Source organism: Python bivittatus, unplaced genomic scaffold (genome assembly GCF_059951505.1).
Source record: "Python bivittatus isolate LINGU-HERP-01145 unplaced genomic scaffold, Pbiv_v1 ctg000850_np1212, whole genome shotgun sequence".
In the NCBI taxonomy this organism is placed as follows: domain Eukaryota; kingdom Metazoa; phylum Chordata; class Lepidosauria; order Squamata; family Pythonidae; genus Python; species Python bivittatus.
In genome coordinates, this window is record NW_028277112.1 from 57,051,151 (window position 1) to 57,075,487 (window position 24,337).

General features: G+C 39.3%; 1 protein-coding gene across 1 annotated transcript in view; it reads left to right on the top strand.

The window, feature by feature from the left end:
• Positions 1–3,281: 3,281 nt before the first annotated feature.
• Positions 3,282–24,337, top strand: part of UGCG (UDP-glucose ceramide glucosyltransferase) — a 43,201-nt gene continuing 22,145 nt past the window's right edge. The window contains exons 1-2 of the mRNA XM_015889352.3: positions 3,282–3,740; positions 18,996–19,137. Coding sequence (XP_015744838.1) covers positions 3,643–3,740; positions 18,996–19,137 — 240 coding nt within the window. The 5' untranslated portion in view covers positions 3,282–3,642. The remainder of the gene's footprint in view (positions 3,741–18,995; positions 19,138–24,337) is intronic.

The window sequence follows — 24,337 nt, forward strand, 5'->3', positions numbered from 1 at the left end:
CATTCACCCACTTTGGCATTTATATAAATCACTTTTGTTTTATTAACTTGTTGCATGAATACTTATTGACAAATGGCATTGTACCAGTGTACATAGGTCTATGGGATATATACAGGTAGCCCTTGACTTACAACCACAGTTGGGACTGGAAGTTCTGTTGCTAAGCAATGCAGTCATTAAGTGAGTTGTGCCCAATTTTACAACCGTTTTTGCTGTAGTTAAGCGAATCTGGCTTCCCCCATTGACTTTGATTGTTGGAAGCTCCCTGGGAAGGTAGCAAATGGTGATCATGTGACCCCTGTGACACTGCAACCATCATAAATACATGCTGGTTGCCAAGCACCTGAATTTTGATCATGTGACCACGGAGATGCTGCGACAGTTATAAGTGTGAGGACCAGTCATAAGTCACTTTTTTCAGCATTGTTGTAACTTTGAATATCGTTAAACAAATGGTTGTAAGTCCAAGACTACCTATGTATACACACACACACACACACGTACAGGTAGTCCTTGACTTATGACCATTTGCTCAGCAACTGTTCAAAGTTATGGTGGAACTTACAACCCATGCCTGAAGTTACATCTGTTGCAGCGCCCCACGCGCACATGATCAAAATTCGAGCACTGGGATGCTTCATGCAAAGGAGCTTTTTGGTGTGCTGTGGCTCAGGGGCTGCTTTCTGCATTTTTTCCCCACAGCATGAAGCCCAGCCCCGCCCCACCCCATCCAGCAGTGCTGCTCAAAGGGGCTATTGGTGCACCACGGCTCAGGGGCTTTCTGCTACTTTTTCCGCAGTGCAATGCCCAGCCCCAGCCCAGCCCAGCAACCAGGCCAGGCATGCCTCATCAGCAATGGGAGCAAGAAGACATTGAAGGTCAGCTGGGGCGATAGAGTGGCAGGGGTCTCAGCGTGTAGGGTGACGAGGGCAACTGTGGCTGGGATTGGGCTGGGGTGGCTGTGGCTTCCCTTGACATGGCAAGCTTGCCGCCCCACAAGGCAGGGTGCAGGGTGGCCAAAGAGGCAGAGATAGGGGGGAGATAGATGGATGGGGGGAGTTGGAGGCAATCCCTTACCGTATTGGGGCCGGGAGGGACCAAGCCCAAAATGGCTTGGATTGGGGTGGGTACTTGCTTAACCACCTGCAATTCTCAGTTAATGATGGCAACTGGCATAGCCGGAATTGCCATTGCTAAGCGATGCAGTCACGTGACATTTTACTTTATGACCATATCACTTAGCGATGGAAATTCCGTCCCAATTGTGGTCGTAAGTTGAGGGCTATCTATATATATCACAGAAAATGCAAAAAATATGTTAGTAATTTTGAGGCTTAGCATCAGTTATGCTCCTTTTCAGAGGATGAGTGTACATAAATAAAATTAAAATAGTATTTGAAAAATCTTGAGATAAAAAGTCAGAAATATATCATTTTCTAAGAAGATTAACAATTACTAAGAATTAAGTTAAACAGGTCAAATTTAACATATACAAAAATAGGGATGGAAGAGTGTATAATTTTACAGTGTTCAAAATCTTCTAATATTTTCATATGGTTTAGGACAATTCAGTACTACATTTTGTACAAAAAGGCTAGAAAATGTTAATTAACATAATTAATGTTAATTTTAGTGAAAATACACTAATAGTGTTTTTGTGAAAACAGTTCACAGAAACACACCATAGTAATGTATTTTCACTAAAAATAATTTTAAATGTTTAAACAAAGTGATTAATAAAATATGTAAAATAAACAATTTTAAAAGAATGAAAAACAGAAACTATACAAACAATGTGAAATTTACTAATCAAGAACAATGTTTGAAGAATTGTGTCCATTCTTATTGTATAAAAGCAAATAAATCTCTTCGATATTATTCAAGTCTTATAGCAAACATAATCTTTTAAAAACATTTACAAAGCGTGGGATGGGATTTCAACTTGATGAATTACCTGGAACATGTTATGCTATAACAATTCCTTTGAATTTATTTCATGAAACAAGAATTAACTGAAAAATAATATAAATATACTATTATATGGTAGGTTGATCGCTTATTTTGCCCAGAACTTGTTAGCTATTTGATTTACTACAGCAAAACAGCGGAGACTGAAGTAAGTATTTTTTGTAAAATAAAATGTGAGAAAGAAACAGACACTGGATGAAAAATTTATACAACAGCAAAGAATATTGAAGAATCCTTTAGTTACAGATGATTTTTAGGTTTTGGCTATGTTAATTTCTAAAATGTTACTTTCTTCTACAAAAAGACGGAGCGTAGATAATTGAGTTTTTATTTCTTCTTAAAAGTACAAGTGTGCTTATATTCTAATATCATTTACACACACACACACACATCTCACAGTCTGAGATATCTGTGTCTCCACCGTCCTTTCCTCCTCTTATTCGTGGCCCCAGGCGGTTTCTCGCATTGTTGGACGAAAGCAACAATGTTTCCTAGAGCAGTAAGAAGTATACAAGAGGGCATGAGAGAGCAAGGTGAATTCCGTAGGAATAAACGATTAACTTTTTTTGGCCTGAACATTTGCATTTTTTTTTTTTTAATCTGCGCTCAGCCGTTTTCATTAAAGGGGACCCAGCGGGATTCCCTTTGCCGGTGGGCTGCAGGACTCTCGGGGGCTTCGGCGGTGACATTTCTGGATTCCGGGTCTGCCTCTTGCTCTCGGGAGTCGACACGAAGCCGCCCGCGTCCTCGGAGGGCGTGACGAAGCCGCGCGGCATTTGGTTTGAGAGAGACAGCAGTGTCGCGACGGCGGCGGTGCTTTCTTTTGTTTCGGCGGGGAGGCGCAGAGGAAGCCGGTGCGGCTGCTCTGTGGCGCACGGCCCCCGAGATGGAGGAGGAGGAGGAGGAGGAGGAGGAAGGCTGGCTCCCCCCGGCTTCCGCACTCGCGCGCCGCCACCATTCCGCTTTCCCTTGCAAAGAGGAAGGGCAGCGCGGCTCTGCCGGTCACGGCTGGGGTCCCCCTCAGAGCGCAACCTCTCCACCCCTTTTATAATTAATGACGACATCGCTTCTTCCTGCCTTCCCGCCACATCCTGACTCACACTTTCTGTTTTATCGCCGCCACTATTTCCCCCCCGGGCCGCCCTCTCGGCGGATTTAACGGGGCCGGACTTCCCAAAGACGCTTGGCGTCAATAAGAGAGAGAGAGAGAGAGAGAGAGAGAGAGAAGGAGGGGGCGTGGCCTTGGCGAGTGACAGTCACAGGGCGGGGCATCACCAGCTTCTCAGCGCGAGCCCAGGCTGTTCGGTTTATGTATGAGAGGGAGAGAGGACGCGTGCGGGCGGGCGGCTGCAGCGACAGTAGCGGAGAAAGCGAACGCGGCGGGGCCAGTGGAGCGCGCGGCGGCCACCGCCGTCAGCAGCAGCAGCAGCAGCCGCCTGTCGGGTGGAAGCGCCGCTGAGAGAAAGAACGGAGGGGGGCGGGGCGAGGCGAGGCGAGGCGAGGGGGGCTCGTGGAAGGGAGGGCAGGCAAGGAAGGGAAGGAGGGCGGCCGCGTCTGAGGGGGAACGTGAGGGCAGCCAACGAGGGGGCGGAGCCTCGCTGTTGAGCCTCCGCAGCCGCCGCTTCGGCTCGTTCTGAGCTCCCCCCGCCCCTTTGCGCCCTGTGGCCGGGGGAGATGGCGATGCTGGATCTGGCCCTGGAGGGACTCGCCGTCTTCGGGCTTATCCTCTTCTTGGTCCTGTGGCTCATGCACTTCATATCCATCATCTACACGTAAGTGAGGCCTCTCCGTTGCCGGTCGCCTCGCCTCCCCCACCCCTAATTTCCACACGCGCGCGGAAATTGGGGAGTGGGGCCGGTTCCCCGCCCGTTGCGCTTCCCTCCTCGCCGGCGCCCCCGTGCTTTGCCCCCCGCTCCCCGGGCGAGAGGCGACGCACCTGCCCTGCTCAGCCCGCAGCCCCGGGGGAGCGCGACCGCTCGTCCACGCCGCCCATACGCGTCGGGGATGCGGCTCCCCCCGCTTGTACCCGTCCAGCTTCCCCCCGGCCCCCTCCCTCCGCCTGCCTCCCCAGCGGGGCGCCCTCCGGCGATCCTCGTCATCAGCAGCTGACAGTTCCAGTCGCGACGGTGGGCTGAGGCTGCCGGAGCTTCATACTTCCGTCCTTTGGGACTGGTCCGACCTCTGCTTAGAGAACCAGAGAGGGCCAAGTCGTGCAGATTTGTTGCCGCTGATAACGCTAGTCCTCCTCCCTGCGCCCTGCATTCTTGCCTTGCAAGGGAGGTAGGCTTTTAGATCCGCTTCTTACCGTACTAAGCTTTATGCGCTGCCTTTGTCTACCTGTGTTATGCCAGTGGATCCATGAGGAAACATTAGCCTCTAATACACGCCGCCAGGACTCAGCCATAGACCTGGCCCTAGCCTTGCTCATAATGTAACTAAGCGGTATTTTATTTGCTGCAGTTACTTTTCTGTTGTGATTTTTCTCCAGGACAGATGCCATACTTGCCCCCCACGTATTTAGCTGACAGTGTTTGTATCTTCCAAATTTAGGGTTTAGATTCTAGAGTTGTGTATACGTTATTGCTAAATTATCAGGAGACTATGATATTTTTATTGTGAGAGTTAATCCCAAATGGATTTAATTTTTAAGTTGATTTTATTCTGCAAAATTTTATTCTGCAAGCAATATGCATGAATTAATATAAGGTATATGACATCCCATCATCTCAGTTTGTCATTATGTGTTATAATGGGCAGATGAACAAATGCTTCTTGAAATATTCTTAAATTATGAAATCAAAATAAGTATGTAGATATTTGTTGGTAGAAACCTTTCTTGGAAATGTGTTAATAATTGGCAGTTGGCATATACAGGGTATGCATTTGGTGAAGAAGAAGAAAACATTGAAAACTATTTATGACAGAGTTTGACCTCTTATAAATAAAATCCGAATTTCTCTTGCCATGATTGGTTATGAATAGCCTAACATTTTGCGTTTGAAAATAAGTGCAATGATTTCTTGGTTGCATTGACATTTGGGGCCTTTGGACTGATTATTTCTATGGCTATGTTAAGTGTTTAAAGGACTGATAATGTTTTAACTTTTAAAGCCAATAGTGAATTTGAAATTAGACGTTCAGGGAATACTTGGCTGTTGTCCTTTAAACAAATTAATTTGTTTTTATAACTTGATTGTGACACTTACGATACCTAATTTCTCCAACTATACACCACATTTCTGTAGTGTAAAAATCTAGTCAATTTCTTGAGTACTGAAAACTTCTATGAAAGGAAAGAGAACTAGCTAAAAGAGATCTAACATCTAAAATTTAATCATATGTAGGAGGTGATTCCTTATTAACTGATACATAAATAGCAATGTAAATATTGATATGGAGAATTATATTGTCCACTGTATTGGTGGATGTACTGTTTGTCCCCCTTCTAGCACAGCGTAATGTTTAAAGTTTTCACTGAATGCTATGTCTTTGTCTATAGCAACTCAGCACAAGGAAGCAGGTAGAATTAGCATGATAGGAGGAACCATTTCTGCAATGCAGAAAATTAAGCACTCTATATGCCCGAATTTCAGTCATGGTTCTATAACATGGAAATTATTGTGGGGTTTACCAGTTAAACACTGGTACAATCGCTTTGGCTGGATTTGTTGTAAGGAAGAAATTTGTATACAGTGTTTCAGGAAACAATACATGGTGTAATACCTACAGCCAGGTCTGCATAACAAAAAATGTAACTAGTATATAGTACAAATAGCTTTAGGATATATAGTATAATAACCTCTAGGTCTCTCCCTTAACATCTAAAGGATCTTCTACTATTATAAAGAATAAGATTATTGTTTTTGCATAGGCCAGTTGTTTAAAATAAGTATATATTGCCCGGGGAATTAAGATGTTGATTTGTCATACATGTTTTGAATACATTTTTATAGATTTATATAGTGAGTCTGTTAGAAATAGCATTCTCATTTTAAAGAGATTTACACACTTGCATAATTTATCCGATCCTACATTTCATAAATGTCAGCCATTTGAAATCTTTTGATTTTACAACAAAAAAAGTAATGCATGGAATGGACTGATTTCTCTTTAGATAGCATCATGTATTACAAGCAGCACAGTTCTAGCCTATAAGCCCAATTTAACTATCACTATCATATGTTTTAAAATTCAAAGAGTGTATCTAGTTTGAAATAAATGTACAGAAGTTCTTCTAAACTGGGAAGTATTATAATAAAAATATTCATACTGGCTTAGTTGAAAAACATAATTGAAACAATTTGTGGCAAGGCAAGATTGCTGCAAAGGGGGCTTAGTGCTAGGGTATTTATTCATACACCCTCAGTCATAGTGGCTACACTCCTTTACATACAGCCCATCTCTGCACACGTGCTGACTAGCAGAGCTCAGTGCATTTGGACACTAGAGAGCAACACAGATCGTAGCGCACACCTCCCTCAATAGATTATCATTGATCCCAAAACTGATTTAACTAACCATTGATTATTAGTGTAAGTGTGGATAATCGTAAGGAGGAGATTTTCCTTTAGTATTCCATAGCTTGTTTAAAATGAAAAGCAGGTGTTACACTGGAGCAGACTGAGGCTGAATGAATGGGTCTTATTTAATTTTAGCATTCAGGCTGTATTTCTGTTCAGTAGTCCCTGAACAGCTCCCTCACAATAGGGGAGATACATAGATCTCTGTATCTTTTCCCTTATATGAGGCAAAACAGCCGGAGGTGCTTTCTTTGAAAAGAAAATGGCCTGGGGAAAGAATTCCTCCCCCAACAGTGTTCTCTTTAAGGTTGTTGTTTATATAGCAATATTTAAGAGAAGTGTGGGGCGCTTACAGTTGTTAAATGGAGCAGATTTATAAATACAGCTATCTGTTTATGGATTTCTAATGTAATTTATTTTTTACATTTCTCTTCACTGTGTTATAAAGTAGTTAGTGACAAAACAGTTAATTTTTCTGGGCTATAACTTCAGGTATCTAGAAGGAAAAAAATTGCTTCCACTTAATATGTATCTCAAACTCTAATACTGTGTATCAGGTTTTTAATAGTTGTTTAAATGACATCAAGTTTGGCTTGATTCCTGGTGACTATAGAGATAAACGCTATCTCGACCTATTTCTAGTTATAATCTATAGCTTCTCCAATGATATTTCAGTGATCACTTTGATTCCTATTGTTTTTCCTATCTTCTACTTCCCTCAACCTTACCAAACATAGTGGGTTTTTTTAGTCCATCATTTGCTTGCCTCACATGCCCAAATATATGAGTTTCAGCTTGCTGATCATGACTTCAAGGTAGCAGTCAGTTATTATTTCACCCAGGACCATGGATTGGTTCTTCTTGCAGTCCAAGGTATTCTTAGCAATCACTTTCAAATCCATCATTTGCAGGTGTCTTTCTTTCCTGTTCTTTCTTATTGTCCATTTTCACAGCAGTATATTACACTGAAAAGGCTATTGGTTTAACTATTCCGATCTTTGTTATCATAGAAATATCCTTATTCTTCATGATCTTGTCTGTGTTTATAATTGCCATCTTCCTAGGATTAATTTTCTCTTCTTCAGCAGTGTCCATCTTCAGTTCTTGTGCCTAAGGAAACAAAACTATGCCCTACCTTCACTTATTTGCCATTAATTGTATGCTCACTAATCATGGTGGTTGACATAATACTTTTTAATATCTATAAGATTTTTTTTAGTTTTGTTTTTATTTAAACAATGATATCTTCCAAGTTTTCTTTATTTTCAGCTAATAAAGAAACATCTGCATATCTCACAGTGTTTCAGTCTGATTTTAATTCTAGATGTCCCCTCTTCTAATACTACCATTTTTATATTTACTCTTTAAATTAAACACTATCAACAATATTCTGAACCACTCTCTTTCCTATTCTGAACTATTCTATTTCTCTGATCTCAGTTCTTGAAGTAGTGTAATGGTCTGACAAGTATTGTAAAGGTTCAGCAGAAGAACAATCAGATGTTTTGGCATACCCATTTTCCTTAATATACTCCACTTTCTGGCATGATCCAGATAATCAAAAGCTTTGCTGCAGACATTAAAACAAAGATAAACCTTCTTAAATTCCTGCTCTCTCCATGATCCATTGATCTGACCTTGTGTCCTTTACTTTTTCTAAAACTTGCCTGTTCATCTGGCATTTTTCTCTCCATATATGCCTTTATTCTTTGTAAGATCTTAAAATAAAACTTTGTTTGCATGATAAATTAGTGCAGTGGTTCAATAATCAGCTTATTCTCTTGTACCCCCCCCCCTTCTCTAGGTCTTACAGTTTCATATGTATTTATTATCGGATTTATAACCACATGTTCCTAGTGAATGAGCCCATGGCAGTTTACAACACAAGAATAAATATAATTAAGCAACAACATGTTATATCAGTTGAAACAGCATCAATAAAATAATAAAAAAATCTTTCTAAGCTTATTTGATGACATGGGGCTGTTAGCACTAAGAGGCTCTTCTCCTCCAGCTTTAAACAGTTCAGTGGATAGTTCATGTATGCTGGATGCTTTCATATTTGATAACTTGTTTATTGCCCTCATCCATCTCTTTCTAGTGGTGTTGGTTTCTGAATATAGTCTTTCTATAAATGTTTCTGTTATTCTACATTCTTGTTTGTAAAGTTTTTCAATATAGGTTTTCCATGTATTTTTAACCTCATTTCCGTCTATTAGATAGAGCCTTTCTGCGATTACTCTTGACTGTTTTTGCCTTAGCTGTATAGTTTCTTGTGATTTCTCTATTTTTTAAAAAAAATATGTTGTTTTTTTTTACTTGCATTTTCCTCTATTTGTTGATGTTCCTGATTGAACTATTTTTCACTGATCTTTTTTGCCTGATGTTGGAAGTCTGTGTACCGTATCTCCTCCTCACTTTTGTTATTCAGTATTATAGGGCTGTCTAATTGAAATAGCTCAACTTTAACATCGGGTTAAAACATAATTAAACAAAAGTAAACAGTACAAGCTGAAATACAGTCATAACAGCCAGTTGGGGAATATTTCTCAAGACTTTCATCTTCTGTCTTTCCTTGGCTATTCTGATACATTTTTCTGAAAGCCACTTGAATATTTTCCTCTTTGAAATTTTGGGATTTTTTTCTGATTTGGTTTTCACAGTATCTTGTATCTCTTCCCATAGCTTTTCAATTCTTTATTTACATAACTACAGTGTACAGAATTGATCCTTACATTGCTTTTATATTCTGGTTGTATGTCCTCCAAATCTTGCTGGCACATCTATGCTCTAAAATTTTTAGAGTTTAACCTGTATATTTAGCACCAGTAATAATGACTGATTTGTTCCACAATTTGCAATTGAAAGTGCCCTGGCTGACTGGATTTCATTTCTCCATTTTCTACTATTGTGTAATCAATTTGATTTTGTTCTTGTCTATTCAGGGATGCCATTATGTAGACTCTACAGTTATGTTGCTTGAAGCTGATGTTCTGTTAAACTGTGTCCTGCATTATTGTGTTCATCTAAACCTTTTTATAATTCCAGTTTCCCCATTTCTTCAACTATTCATTCCTGTTAGTAGTACTGTAGTACAGCTTTCGTAGATGCTGCATTTAGCACTCTTGCAATCTGTCATAGAATCCCTCAATGTTTTCTTCTTTTTGTCTGCAGTAGATCCATCCATACACTTGTATAATATAAATATTGCACAAGTGTGTGGATGGATCTACTATAGACACAAAGGATCTACTACAGATACTAATTCTAATAGATACGGTCCTATTTGGTTAAAGCTGAGCTCATAACATTTTTTTTTAATATCATTACCATTCTATTTCTTTGTGTGGTCTCACATTCTGAATAGCATACAGTATCATGTTATTCTTTGACTGAAAGTGATCCATTCTGGTCTATCTAAGTTCACCTACTCCTAAAGCATCCAATTTACTGTGCTTCATTTCTGGTTTAACAATTTCAGGTTATCTCGATATATGCTTTTACAATTGTATACCAGTGTATTGTATTATCTGTGAATAACCAGACTTCTTTGCAACTTTGATCTGGCCATACCATCACCTCCAGATCTACTTGTGAAAGTTTTATGTTTTTCCCCAGTAAAAGTGCTTCTTACCTCTCATCATATGGCCCACAAACCTGTCTAAATTTTACAACTATATCCATACAATTTTCTTGGTAACAATGCAAAAATGATTTGCTATTGTCTTCTGGATTTGATTGGGGAACTTTTTAATATGTTCTTTCCTGCACTCTTACAGAGTTCAACTTGCCCTCTCCCCTATTGTAGATCACTCTGTTTCACCCCTTCTCTTTTGACTTCACTTTTCATATGCCCACCAGCATATTTTCAGAGTTATTGATTTCTCCCACCATTATTAGTGCCCTTAGTGGAACATCTAATATTGCTAGCCTTATAAATAGCTATGCTTGTGCAAAATCATTTCTGAAGATGGAATTGCAAACCATCCTCTGCTTTTTCCAGTAGACTAAAATCAACTGATCAACATTGATTTTAAAAGACAAACCCATAAGCTAAGGTATTTATGTATAGAGGGTAGAAACATCTGCTCCTGGGGGAGAAAGTCCCATCAATTTGTCCACTATCATAAAGCAATTTATTCTGATTCCTCAATCTGATTTCAGTATTCCAGATTCAATTCACAATTGTAGTCCTGCAAATAAATTGCAGCCATTTCACCTGGACTAATAAGATTTTTCTTCAGAAGACCAAATATTCAGCCTCCCAGCTCTTGATCCTTTCTTTGCAGAATGGTAAGCAGCTTTTCAGACTTTGTTCTTAATTCCTGAAAATGGAATGTTCTCAGTATATTTGTAGGCTTATGTTCCACTCATTCACCAAATAATTGGTAATGATAGTAAACAGCTTTGAGCTGTCATTAGCACACCTGGATACCTGTTTCTAATCTGTTCTGTTTTCTATCTTCTATTTTATATCTATTACTATTTATATCTACTTCATGACATTTTTAATGAATTATATTTCTATTTAACACTAGCTGATTTTAGTTGTCTCCTTATATGCTTTCTTATGGGAATATCTTATGTAATTAGGTTAGCTCTTGCATTCTAAACTATCTTGTAAAAGAATGAAACTATTAAACTATGCTTAATTTGGTATATTTGTTTATCATAACCATTTTGACTGCTAATACTTATTTCATTTTAATTAAGGCACATTAGTATTTTCCTAATTTCTCCTGAAGTATTCAAGATAAATTTGACTATCTGTAGCCATTTATTTCTCTTATTTCAACACATTCTGTAAGATTTTTTTTCTTCAGATAATTAATAAAATTTAAGTGCTAACTGCATTACTTTTTTAAAAAATTTTTCACAGTGATAAAAATATTTTGAACTATCTTATATTTCTTAATATTTGTATAGTGTTAAGAAGTCTTCATAACTCCGTCTAATTATATTTTAATATTTGAAAATGAAATTAAGCTTACAAGTTTCATATATGGTATGTCTACTTCAAATCAGAGCTACTTGCTAGTAAAACTAGACAGGTCTAGTTATGAATAATAGTTTGGAAGCATTTGGAGTGCCTAGACTATAGTTAACATATTGGTGGGAAAATAGGAGCTGCCAATTAATTAGCAAATGGCAAGAGATAGGATTTATCATATAGGCAGATAACCTGAATGTGTTAGCTTTCTTCCTCACTTTCCTAACGTAAGTTGAAATAGTTCTAAGAACAGCTTAGAGATCTTTGTGAATGGAACAACAGGGAAAAAATAGAAACTTCTCTCTTTGATAGACTCCAGATTCTTTCTTCCCACCTGTTCTTAATCTATTGGGTGCTGCCTTAAAGTTAAACTAAGAACTAGATTAGACCTGATGTTTGTCACGTAATTTGCCCTAGAAGAGTTGATATTTCTTTAATCAATAAGTGATGTGGGAAGGTTCAGATTAGATTGCAGTTTCACTGTTTGCTGTACTATGGGCCCGCTTGGTAGCATCCTCTAAAGCTTATTTGTTTATTGATATCAATATTTACTCTCCAAGGGCAAGCTAAGTAGCAAAAGTTACTCTAGTTTCATTTTGAGATGTGGTATAGAAAAAAAGATTACTTCTTTCATATAATGCATAGATGTAAAAGGAATACTAATTTGACTAACTGACCATCTTAGATGAGAATCTGGACCTTTCTTAAAATGATACTTATAAAAGTGCCTTGTAACCAGTGATTCAGCTAATATCTACCTGGTTGTAAATCCTGAAACAAATCTCTGATTACAGAGGTGAGATTTTTGTCTCTAACCTCAACCCACTCTGCTCTTCAAAAGACTTGTGTCAATCTGCATAGGGATAGTGAAGAACCTCTTGTTTTATACAAGAGGTATATTTTTGAGTTGCATTTCTAAGTGCTAAGCCTGTTACTGAAACAAATAAATCATAATTTTACAATGATTTTTCATTGAACTTTGACCCTATACCCTTAGCTGGCAGAATAGTGATGGAAGCTAAATATCACCAGAGGAAATGGGACCGAAATCCTTCCTCCCTTTTGAAAACCATCAGGATCAGGCCAAGGATTGCAGAGGAAAAAAAAATTCTGAAAAATCCCTTCCTCCTGCATTTCTATGAGAAAACCAGAATGTTGGTGACTGTTCAATTCAAATTTCCATCTTCTTTTCTGCAGCATGCCCCATGTTTCCCAGAACATGTACAACACAACATGAGGTGAGGACATAATTATCTGGACCTTTTTCAGTCTGGGTTCAGGCCAGGTTACAGTACTGAGATGGCATTGGCTGTGCTTGTGAATGACCTCTGGAGGGCTTGGGATGGATGAAGTGCTGGATCTCTTGGCACCTTACAATACCATCGACCATGGTATCCTTCTGGACTGGCTCCAGAGATTAGGAGTGGGAGGCACTGCTTTTCAGGGGTTCTCTTTTCCTACACGGCTGGGTTCAATTGGTGTTGGTGGGGGAGATCTAGCCTTAGGCCCCTAAGCTAAGGGGCCCTCAGGGTTTGGATCTCTCATTGCTCCTCTAACATCTACATGAAACCATTGGGTGAAGTTTTACATCTCTACCCCTTGCTGGGCTTCTGATGCTGTTGTGGTGCTGACCCAGTGCCTGGAGGCTGGGAGGGTCTGGATGGGGAAGAATCAGCTCCGACCCAACCTAGCAAGATGGGGTGGCTTTGGATTTTTTGCCCCCTGGGTCTGGTAATGCTTTATCTTTGATTCTTGACAGGGTAGCACTTTCCCCAGACAGAGCTTGTGCACAATTTGGGGATCCTCCTGGGCTTGTGGCTTCTGCTCAAGGAGCAGGTGGCAGCCGAGACTAGGGGGCCTTTACACAGATTCATCTTGTGTGACAATTGCGCTTATTCCAGGACTGGGAAACCTTGCTTTTGGCCATTCCTGGTTCAACGACCAACACGCTCTATATGGTGCTGCCGTTGAAGACCACCAACTAGTTCAGAAAGTGGTGGTGCATGCAGTGTTGGGTGCCCCTTGGTTCGCCCAAATTACACTGTTTGCATGAGCTGCACTAGCTCCCAGTCTCTTTCCAGGTGCAATTCAAGATGCTGGTTCTCATTTTTAAAGCCCTAATGGCACAGGGCAAGGTTATTTGTGGGATTGCCTCACTCTGAGGGTATCTGCCCATTCTATCAGTTCAGATAAAGTGGGTATGCTTGAGGTCTGTTCCCTTAAATGTTGTCGTCTAATGGGACCTAGGAAGCATGCCTTTTCTGTAGTGGCCCCTGCCCTGTGAAACATCCTTCCTCCTGGGATTCAGCAGGCCACCACCCTTTTAGCCTTCTGAAAGGCCATAAACAGCTGACTCTTTCCCCAGGTGCTGAGATGGGTGAGGTTGGAGCCTGGGGATGGTTCTGTTGGATGCACCAGAGGAGGATGGTGGTGGTGCCAGGTTTTTTCGATTTGGTTTATTGTGTTTTGTTTTTTATTGCTGTTGTGAGCTGCCCAGAGTTATGTTTTCTAAAATGGGTAGCCCTATAAATATTCTAAATAAATAAATCAGCACATATCTGTACAGATGCAATATATTATTTCTGAACAAAATACATATTCCTCCTATGGCTACTTCTGGTAGAAGGGAAAAACTGTGCTTTTTTTGCTACCTTGTTTAGTGTGAGTGCATGTGTAGTTCAATAAGCCCTAGCAAAATTTAATATAGATATAGATATAGGTATAGATATATTCTCATTCTGAGACATTGAATGAAGTAAGCAGGCTAGCTATCTGACAACCTTTCCAATAACGTGTGTTAAGAGACAGCCAGATTGTGGCTATCTGAAAATCCAGTTGCAGTTCCCAAATCATAAACATGGTTTGTAGCTCCCAGTATTGTTTTTGAAATGTTAAATTAAACAGTGCTTGCTTTCTGCAGTTATTTGGACTGCAGGTGTTGCTGAGGGTAAAGACAAAGGCATTAAAGAAAGAGTAGTAAATGAAAAGGAGTGTATAACTTACAGGGGAAGAACTTCCTGAAAAAGAACAAAAGGGGAGAAGACAAATGCTATTGCTTAAAATGTTGTGTAGTATAAAATGGCACCGGCCTACCAGCAAGGAGGCCATTGATAGGCTGCTGGCCAGGACATCCTGGCCCAGCCCTTGCCTTTCGGCCCTACCCCTCGCCCTGGGAGCTTGGCTGAGGTTTGGGCCTGGTGACCTGCCACCTGCTTGTCCATTCTTAACTTGAGGGCTGTACAAAAACAGGCAGTGGGTTGGATTTGGCCCATGGGCTGTAGTTTGCTGACCCCTGGTATAAACCATAGATCTGGCTAGCTACTAAAGGTTGGTGAAGTGGAGGAGAAGCAGATTCAGCAAAAAGGCATGAACACTCCATGACTGTGAGAAAGAAAGCAACTACCAGTCCTGGAGAAGAATCAGTCTGTGCTGCAGTTCTTATCTTCAGTAGATTAATGTACCTTCTCCAAGCACTAATCTATACTTCTTCAAGTATTTATTAATAGGACTTAGATGAAACTCACATTACATTGTAAGTCACAGTACTGTAGGAGTCAGATTGTTCTGAAGGATTGACAAACTTCCTTTCACCACTGAATGGATTACCTGTGAATTGGAATCATCTGCCTTAATGAAACCTGTTCATTCCTACCCAAGGGAACCAAATATATACAAACTTATCAAATAGGTATTTTTGTGTTTCCTTGCTCTCCTCTAATGAGGATGGAATAGCTTATCTGATTTTGGTTCAATATCTCTGGCTGAAATTGATAAAAATCTGTTAGTTATTCCCTTTTACTTTGTACTACTGTATTTTAATGTGCTGGTATCTTTATCATTCAGAGACAAAGTAGCTATCAAATAGCAACATAAAATGGGCTTGAACTGTTTAAGTTGATGTAGCAGGTAAGATAAAGGTCAAATGGGAAAAAGTAGAAAATAAACGTGTATTTTTGTGAAGAAAGGGCTATAGCTTGGTATTAGACCAATTAGACATCTAGTTTCCAGGTTCAGTCTTGGGCATCTGCAAACAGAGCTACAAAATAATCTTTATTACTGTTGATTACAGTGAGCTGGATAGATAGATGAGTGTAACATAGGCAGTTTATTATGTTTTTAAAGATTTTAGGTATATCTTAATTAAAATGGAATTTGAGTTCCCAGATGGGGGAAATTGCTTTTTGGCATTCTACTTAAATCATGAAAACAGATTCTGGCAAAAATAAAACCCTCTGATGGAGTAAGTGTACAAAATAGCTTGCTTTTATTTGTAATTGTTTTTATGTATTTATTCTTTTTAATTGTTGTACACTGCCCAGAGTCACCTTGTGAGATGGGTGGCTATATAAATATGATAAATAAATAAAATAAATAAAAAGGAATTAAGAAATTATGAAGCACTGGTAGATGAGAATTTCTGGGAGAACAGGATTCCGTTTTGGAGAAAATAAATCTTTAGTTAAGCGTGGGTTATCTGCTAGGTGTGTGGGAAAGCACTATCTCTAAACAGACTTATAGAATATTGTGAGGAAGAAATGCTGTCATCACTTCAATGTAGCAAGGGTTTAATTAGTTGAAAGGAAAAGTATTCTAGTGATGCTCAGGAGCTAGTACAAGTTATCACAGGTTATCAATTCCAAACAATATTGATTGATTGTTGTTACCATATCTTTTTGCCTTAAAACAATGCAATGCATATTGCTCATTTGTAACTGGGTGTTGCTCAGTTGTAACTGGCATATATTTTTTCTTCTAAATATAGGAATCACTACATGCCTGGTAAGATGGCTAAGGTGAAACCTGAAATAAAAATAGTTGTATTAACTATCCAGATCAGCCTTTCCAACCTGGCATCGTCCAATTGAATTGGATTAGTACAACTCTAAGCCATCATGGAGATGGCTGGAATGAGAAAGGCTGATAAGTTGAGAAGTTTGGTATCTGCAGCTTCTTCCTCATTCATTCATTCATTCATTCATACGCTACCCATCTCACTATATAAGTGACTCTAGGTGACTTACAAAAAAAACACTATAAAAACTTTACAAAAATATACAAAGCTAAAAAAGCTAAAAAGTAGGAGAGAGCATCCTTAAGCTACCAACCACCCCCAGTGCTGCGAACCCCCAGTGGGTCCTCATGCAAGTTGGCAGAACCAGGCCCATAAAGAGGGGGCTAATCTCACCACAGGTGGCAAGATGTTCCAGAGGGTGGGAACAATGGCAGAAAAGGCTTTCCTCCTAGACTTTTTGTTGAATCAATTACTTGTTTGTAATTATAATACACTATAACATGTGTGTGGTAGTTTCAGTGGCTCCAGTGCAGCAGGGACAAGATCTTTGACACATAAGGATTTTAGTAAATTTCTTATTAAGCACAAGAGGGGAGCACATCAAGCCTAGCTCTGAAAAAGAATCTTAGTTGGGAAGGAGAAATTAGGGTTGTTAGGTGCCTGCCTGATTCCCATCTGAGTATGTAGTGCAATTTCTGATGTGCACTAAAATGTGGCTGAACTTGTTCTAGTATTCTCTAATGGTTCTTTTAGCATGCACATGCGATTCATATGGAAATAAAAAAATACAGGTCCCTTCCAGTTGAGCTTAACACCTAGTAGTTTTGAAGTAGTTTTCCACTGTCTTCTTCCAAAATTTATTTCACCTTCTCAGTCTGGCCTATAGCCCTGCTTTTCCTGGTGGTCTCCTACTCAAGTACTTATATATAATCCTGCTTATCTTTTTTGTATCCAGCCAATAACAACTACGTAGGTTGAAGTACTGTGCCTCAGTCATGTACAGTGGTACCTCTAGTTACGAACTTAATCCGTTCCGTGACTCTGGTTGCAACTCGAGTTGGTCTCAAGTTGAGGTAAAGTTTCCCATAAGGTTCAATGTAAATCTGGTTAATCTGTTCCGCCCTCCGAATTTGGTCACACCACGAGGCAAATTTCCCCATAAGGTTCAATGTAAATACGGCTAATCCGCCCTCCGAATTTGGTCGCACCCCGAGGTAAATTTCCCTCATAAGGTTCAATGTAAATACGGCTAAACAGTTCTGAAACATATGCATTTTATTTTTAAACCTCAAAAACCTTTCAAACGCCACAAAAACCTTCCAAATGCCACAAAACACACCACAAGCCTCACCGAATGTCTCCTTGCTACCGCGATCTCGCCCACAGGAAGCCGCGACCGCGTGGCAGCAGGGAAAATGGCCGCGGATCTGGTTCGTAAGTAGAGGCAAGTTCGTAAATAGAGGTAAATTTTTGGGGCCAGAGCTGGTCGTATCTTGAAAAATTCGTAAGTAGGGGCGTTCGTAAGTAGAGGTACCACTGTACTTGTATGAATATCCCATTATACTGTAAAGTTATCAGCTTTTTCATATACACACACAAATCTATATACTCGGACAAACATTGAACAGTAATACAAATTTTATAGGTGTAGGCTATTCTTTGTGGTACTCTTACATTTATTATTCAAGCTTTTAGGTAGTGCTAAAGAGAGATGCACAGTATGTTTTTAATTCTAATTAAATCTAAAACACCTCATTTTTCAGTGCAAAATAGCTTTCCTCTGTAGGAAATGGGATATTTTTAGCATTTTGGAAGTGTTTTGAACTTGAAACAGCTGTTTCGAAGTATTCTGAAAAACTCACAATAGTCTGTTTACATTAAAAATGAAGTGTTTCAACTTTGAAATGGTTTGTTTAGAAATGTTCTGCTTATTCTTGGTGCTAAACCACTATTCTATCAGTGGCTCATGATTTCAGTTGCAATAAAATTGCTGTTCCTATTGTATATTCTGTTTTTCCTTGATACGCTTGCTGAAGTAATACATGCAATTCATTCTTGAAGTATAGGCATTCTTTGGAAATGAATTTTTCTAAACAACTAATAAATACACTTTTAGCTATGTAAAAAACCCTCCAGACTGTGAAAAAGAGGGTAGGGTGGGGTTTAATGATTAACATGAATTGAGTAGATATGCAGGTGGAATGTCCCCCACTACTGTTCTGTAGCAGAAAATTCTTTATCTGGTATTTACTTTGAGTGAAATCTCTATGCCAATGAGGGATTTTTCTCAGGATTGATGCAGTGGATAAAAGGGGTAATTTCTATCTCCATGTCAATTTAATCCATGTTAATTTCTGAGACAGGAGAGCAATATTCTCCTGCATTTGGAAGTGTCTCTCAAACATAGACAGCTAAGAAAAATAAAAAGACTTGACCTATATGTCCATTTTTCCTTTTCACCCTCAGTTACATCAGTGCAGGAATATGGAATGGATATGAAAATAACATTTTGACTCACAGCATTCTTACATATTCATGCATGAGTTTTCCTTTAACTACCAGTTTTCTGTATCTTATTTAGAGCAGATCTGTATGCTTAAAGTTGCTACTGCATTTTCTTTGCATAATGAAACCATGACAAGGCAAACAAGATGATTTGCATAGGAGCGTATAAAGTTTAATTATCATATTGTTGCATTTCTTAAATGGCACTTTTCTTTTTTAGGCACCTACACCTCAACAAGAAAGCAACAGACAAACAACCATATAGCAAGCTTCCAGGTGTTTCACTTTTGAAGCCTTTAAAGGGTGTTGATCCTAACCTTATTAACAACTTGGAAACCTTCTTTGAATTGGATTATCCCAAAGTATGTATCAAAGTATTTCTTAGTGGACAAAAAAAAAAACCCTAGCATTCTGTGTTTTTGTCACCATGATCAATAAAGCATTTTAATGAATGATAGCCAGTTTGGTGTAGTGGTTAAGGCACCAGGCTAGAAACCAGAAGACCGTGGGTTCTAGTCCCACCTCAGGCACAAAGCCAGCTGGGTGGCCTTGGGCCAGCCCCTCCCTCTCAGCTCTAGGAAGCAGGCAAAGGTAAGCCCCTTCTGGAAAACCTCACCAAGAAGACTGCAGGGACTTGTGCAGGCGGTCACCAGGAGTCAACACTGACTCAAAGGCACAAAAAACCCAAAACAAACAAAAAAGCACCAACAAAAGAAAACAAACCCCCAGAAAGATGTAGTGTAGCAATATCTTCAGGACCACAGATTCTCCAGTGGACTGGATTCCTAAGTTGAATGTTCATTTATTTCTTTCCCACTAATTGGCATCTTCTTGTGTAATCAGCATCATATAATATTTAATATATATGAGGATAGCAATTAAATTTAAATTTAGATTTTTTTATCTACTTATATTTACTTCTTTGAAATTACTTCTAATTTCAAAATAATTGGTACTGAGGATAGTGTTAAGCCAACGATGTTTATAAATTCCTGGAGGATCCCCAGTTTTCAGAATAATACAGTGGGCAAAGGAAGGAGCAATCCCTTTGTTAGCAATTATTATTAGATCTCTCTCTCTCTCTCTCTCTCTCTCTCCCTCTCCCCCTCCCTCCCTCCCTCTCTCTTTCTCTCTCTCTCTCGGCAGCAAACATACGTAATACTCCTGCCTCTTATTTTTCCCACAACAACCACCCTGTGATGTGAGTTGGGCTGAGAAAGAGTAACTGGCCCAAAGTCACCCAGCTGATTTCATGACTAAGGGAGGCCTAGAATTCACAGTCTCCTATACCAAACTGGCTCTCAATATTTTTTTCTTTTTTTCCTTCTATTGTAATGTCATAAACCTTGATACATTGTATTATTTTGATGCAGTAATATTTATATAATGTGATTAAAATTTATAAACATTCTATTATTTAGGAAGCTTAAAGTATTGAAAATAAGAAGTAAAAATTCTATCAATATTAATTGAGGATCATTTTCCTAATAAATAAATGAACAAGTATAATGTTTATAACTTATTTATTTAATTGGGTTCTCTTTATCTAGTTTTAGGGCTTGGCAGGATAACAGATCACATTTTAGGTCACATTTATGCAGAAATACTGAAAATTCAAAAGGGTTCATCAACTTTTAAGCACCACTATATTAATGTTGTCTGAGATAAGCTGTAATCATTGGCAAACCCCCAGGATTATTTAAAATGTATAGATATTGTAGTTACAACATCCTTTTTGGAATTCAAGCAATAGCACACTAGACTAAGTTGTTCTTCTAAGCTGCAGATGGGTTATTGTCTTCCATTTGAAAAAGGAAAAGGAAAGAGAAAAGAGATGTTAAGAAATAACTTGAATAACTCCAGTAAGAAAAGCCCTAAATAAAGCTACTTCGGCAGCATATTATGTAATAACAAACATGTTGTTGTTTGTTGTTTGTTACTTCTAGGCCTGGAATAGGCAAACTTGTGCCCTTTAGATTTACACTTTTATCAGCCACAGCTGGCATGGTGAATGGCGGGGGATTTTAGGAGTCATTCAGTGACTATTGGTAAATGTAGAAAAGGCTCAGTTGGTTCTAGTTCAAACTTTCCAAAGCAAAGATTAAAAAATGATGTATACACAGTGCTTGTGCCAAGCAAAAAGAATATTTTGCTAAATAACGGATGTCTTAAATTAAGACTTTATAAACTAGCCAGTTACTAAACTGTGGAAATATAAATGCAAATGTATAAATAAAAACATTTTTCATTTATCAGAAAGATAGCATTCTCTAGTCATGAACAATGAATGAATGAAGCATTTGTTTCACAAGATGCTTTTGTTATTCCAAAGCTGGAATAAGAAAATAATATTTTTTTATAAGGAGCTGTGTGTGTTAATATTCATTTTAGCATGTCATGAAACAGGTTGAAGTTACATGAATTGTTCTTATCTTGATGATGAAATTATGAAATTATTAGAATTCCATGATGTTATAGCACTGGAAGCATATTTTGATTTGTTTTTTATTAATTTTAATATATAAAAACAAAAAGGAAAAAGAACAAATTAACAACAATTCGATATGTCTGGTGTTCCATATGAAAAAGAGATAATGTTTCCTCCTGTTTTCTTCAGGATAGTGAAAAAGCGTATGATAACTATATGCTAACTACATGCAAAAGAAGAGATGGAATATTATCAAGAAAGAGTCTTTCTGTTTCCTGGACTTAGATTCTCCAATTTATATAGTGCCATATAGAGGTGTCAAGAGCACTGTCTGGACCATTTTTGTTGGTTGAATTTCAGTTATTTGTGTCTGAGCCTTTATATACCCAACCTTTTGTTTTCATAGATTAATCTAGCAGGAAAGATGTAGTTTGCTAAGTCCAGAAGGTCGTAAGGCATTCTTGAGAGATGGAGGAGACTCAGTGTGCTTGAAACCAGAGGCGAGTGTTGTGTTTTCCGGCTGTTTTTGAGAAAAATGGTTTTGGTGGTGGCCCTCAGGGGTAACGTTTGTCAGGAGAGAGAGTCATACTAGTGTGACCTTCTTCATTTTCCTGGACCTCTCAGCACTCTTTTATACTACTAGTCCAGGTGTTCTTCTAGATAGATAGACACTCTTGAGTTGGGTGTGAGGAAACACTGGTGGTCAGGTCAGGGGTTGTGCTCTGAAATGAAGGGCCTTTTCCAGGAAGTGGTGCATGGGATTATTGCTAATGCCATTGATTGACTGATTGTCTTACTTTATTTGTATGCCCCCTGCTCTCAAAGGCTCAGAGCAGCTGACAGTCAAAAACAAATCCTAGACTGAAAAAACAACTCCTCAAAAATAATGAATAAACCCAAATATACTATAAACAAAATTAATAGCAGTATCCAAACTATCAACAGTAGACAAAGCCATGCACCTGCTAGATTCAGACCATCATAACATGCCTTCCTCCTCTGCAAGAAGGAACATACAGCTCTTAACTGCTCTCCCAAAACCCCAGAGTGAAAGCACTGACTGGATCTCCATGGGAACGGAATTCCAAAACATGAGGGCAGTGATCAAGAATGCCTGCTTCCAGAATCCCATCAAGATTCTTGTGTAGATGAGACCCAGAGGGAGTTGACCCAAGACAGTCCCACAGAGAACCCAGTCTAGAGCCATGTAGGGCTTTAAAGATGACAGTCAGTCCTTTGAATTGATATTTTTTCCCCCTTCCATAGGATGGAAGGAAGGAAGAGGTGTGTGTGTGTGTGTGTAGAAATAAAAATTAATGCTAGAAAAAGTCTTTTGCAGATTTAGTTTGAGGTGATATCAAGTTCTTTTTTTGCCTAGCAGATGCAGTCAAGGCTATGGAAGTCAAGGCTTGGAAATGGTAATAGACTGGATGAGGATGAACAAATATGAGATTTAATTCAGATAAAATGGATATGCAGTTGGATGATTATCCAGTCAGGTGAATAATATTCAACTTTCTGGAAAGTTTTAAACTCCCTCTTAATATCATGGTTTTAGTTTGGGGAGTTTTTTAATTGTAGTTAATTCAGGTTCTAGTAACTACTGTGGCTCAAATAATCTTTTATTAACTTCAGCTGATATCTCAGCTGCAACCACATCATCATGAATATTGTTGGCCCATCACCCACTCTTTGGAAATCTTTAAGAATGTAGTATATGAGGTTGACTTTTAAGGACTATTTGGAAACTATAGTTGGTTCAAAATAAAGCACAAGATTATTATTGGGACTTCATCTTCCAGTCATAATTATTCTGACTCCCAGTCCAATTTTCAAGCTCATTTCACAGTGCTATGAATTTAATATTTAAAACCCTAAATGGCTTGAGGCCAGGCTGTGTGAAAGATCACCTTCATCTCTACTTATATCTCTGAATCTTAAGAGTCTTTTTGGAGACATTGCTCCATGTTGTGGCAAGCAAAATGAAGTACAGTGGGGCAAAAAAGTATTTAGTCAGTCACCAATTGTGCAAGTTCTCCCACTTAAAAAGATGAGAGAGGCCTGTAATTTTCATCATAGGTATACCTCAACTATGAGAGACAAAATGGGGGGGGAAAATCCAGAAAATCACATTGTCTGATTTTTAAAGAATTTATTTGCAAATCATGGTGAAAAATAAGTATTTGGTCACCTACAAATAAGCAAGATGTCTGGCTCTCACAGACCTGTAACTACTTCTTTAAGAGGCTCCTCTGTCCTCCACTCGTTACCTGTAGTAATGGCACCTGTTTGACCTTGTTATCAGTATAAAAGACACCTGTCCACAACCTCAAACAGTCACACTCCAAACTCTGCTATGGCCAAGACCAAAGAGCTGTTGAAGGACACCAGAAACAAAATTGTAGACCTGCACCAGGCTGGGAAGACTGAATCTGCAATAGGCAAGCAGCTTGGTGTGAAGAAATCAACTGTGGGAGCAATAATTAGAAAATGGAAGACATATAAGACCACTGATAATCTCCCTCAATCTGGGGCTCCACACAAGATCTCACCCCATGGGGTCAAAACGGTGAGCAAAAATCCCAGAACCACACGGGGGGACCTAGTGAATGACCTGCAGAGAGCTGGGACCAAAGTAACAAAGGCTACCATCAGTAACACACTATGCCGCCAGGGACTCAAATCCTGCAGTGCCAGACGTGTCCCCCTGCTTAAGCCAGTACATGTCTGGGCCTGTCTGAAGTTTGCTAGAGAGCATTTGGATGATCCAGAAGAGGCTTGGGAGAATGCCATATGGTCAGATGAAACCAAAGTAGAATGTTTTGGTCTAAACTCAACTTGTCGTGTTTGGAGGAGAGAGAATGCTGAGTTGCATCCAAAGAACACCATACCTACTGTGAAGCATGGGGGTGGAAACATCATGCTTTGGGGCTGTTTTTCTGCAAAGGGACCAGGACGACTGATCCGTGTAAAGGAAAGAATGAATGGGGCCATGTATCGTGAGATTTTGAGTGAACACCTCCTTCCATCAGCAAGGGCATTGAAGATGAAACGTGGCTGGGTCTTTCAGCATGACAATGATCCCAAACACACCGCCCGGGCAACAAAGGAGTGGCTTCGTAAGAAGCATTTCA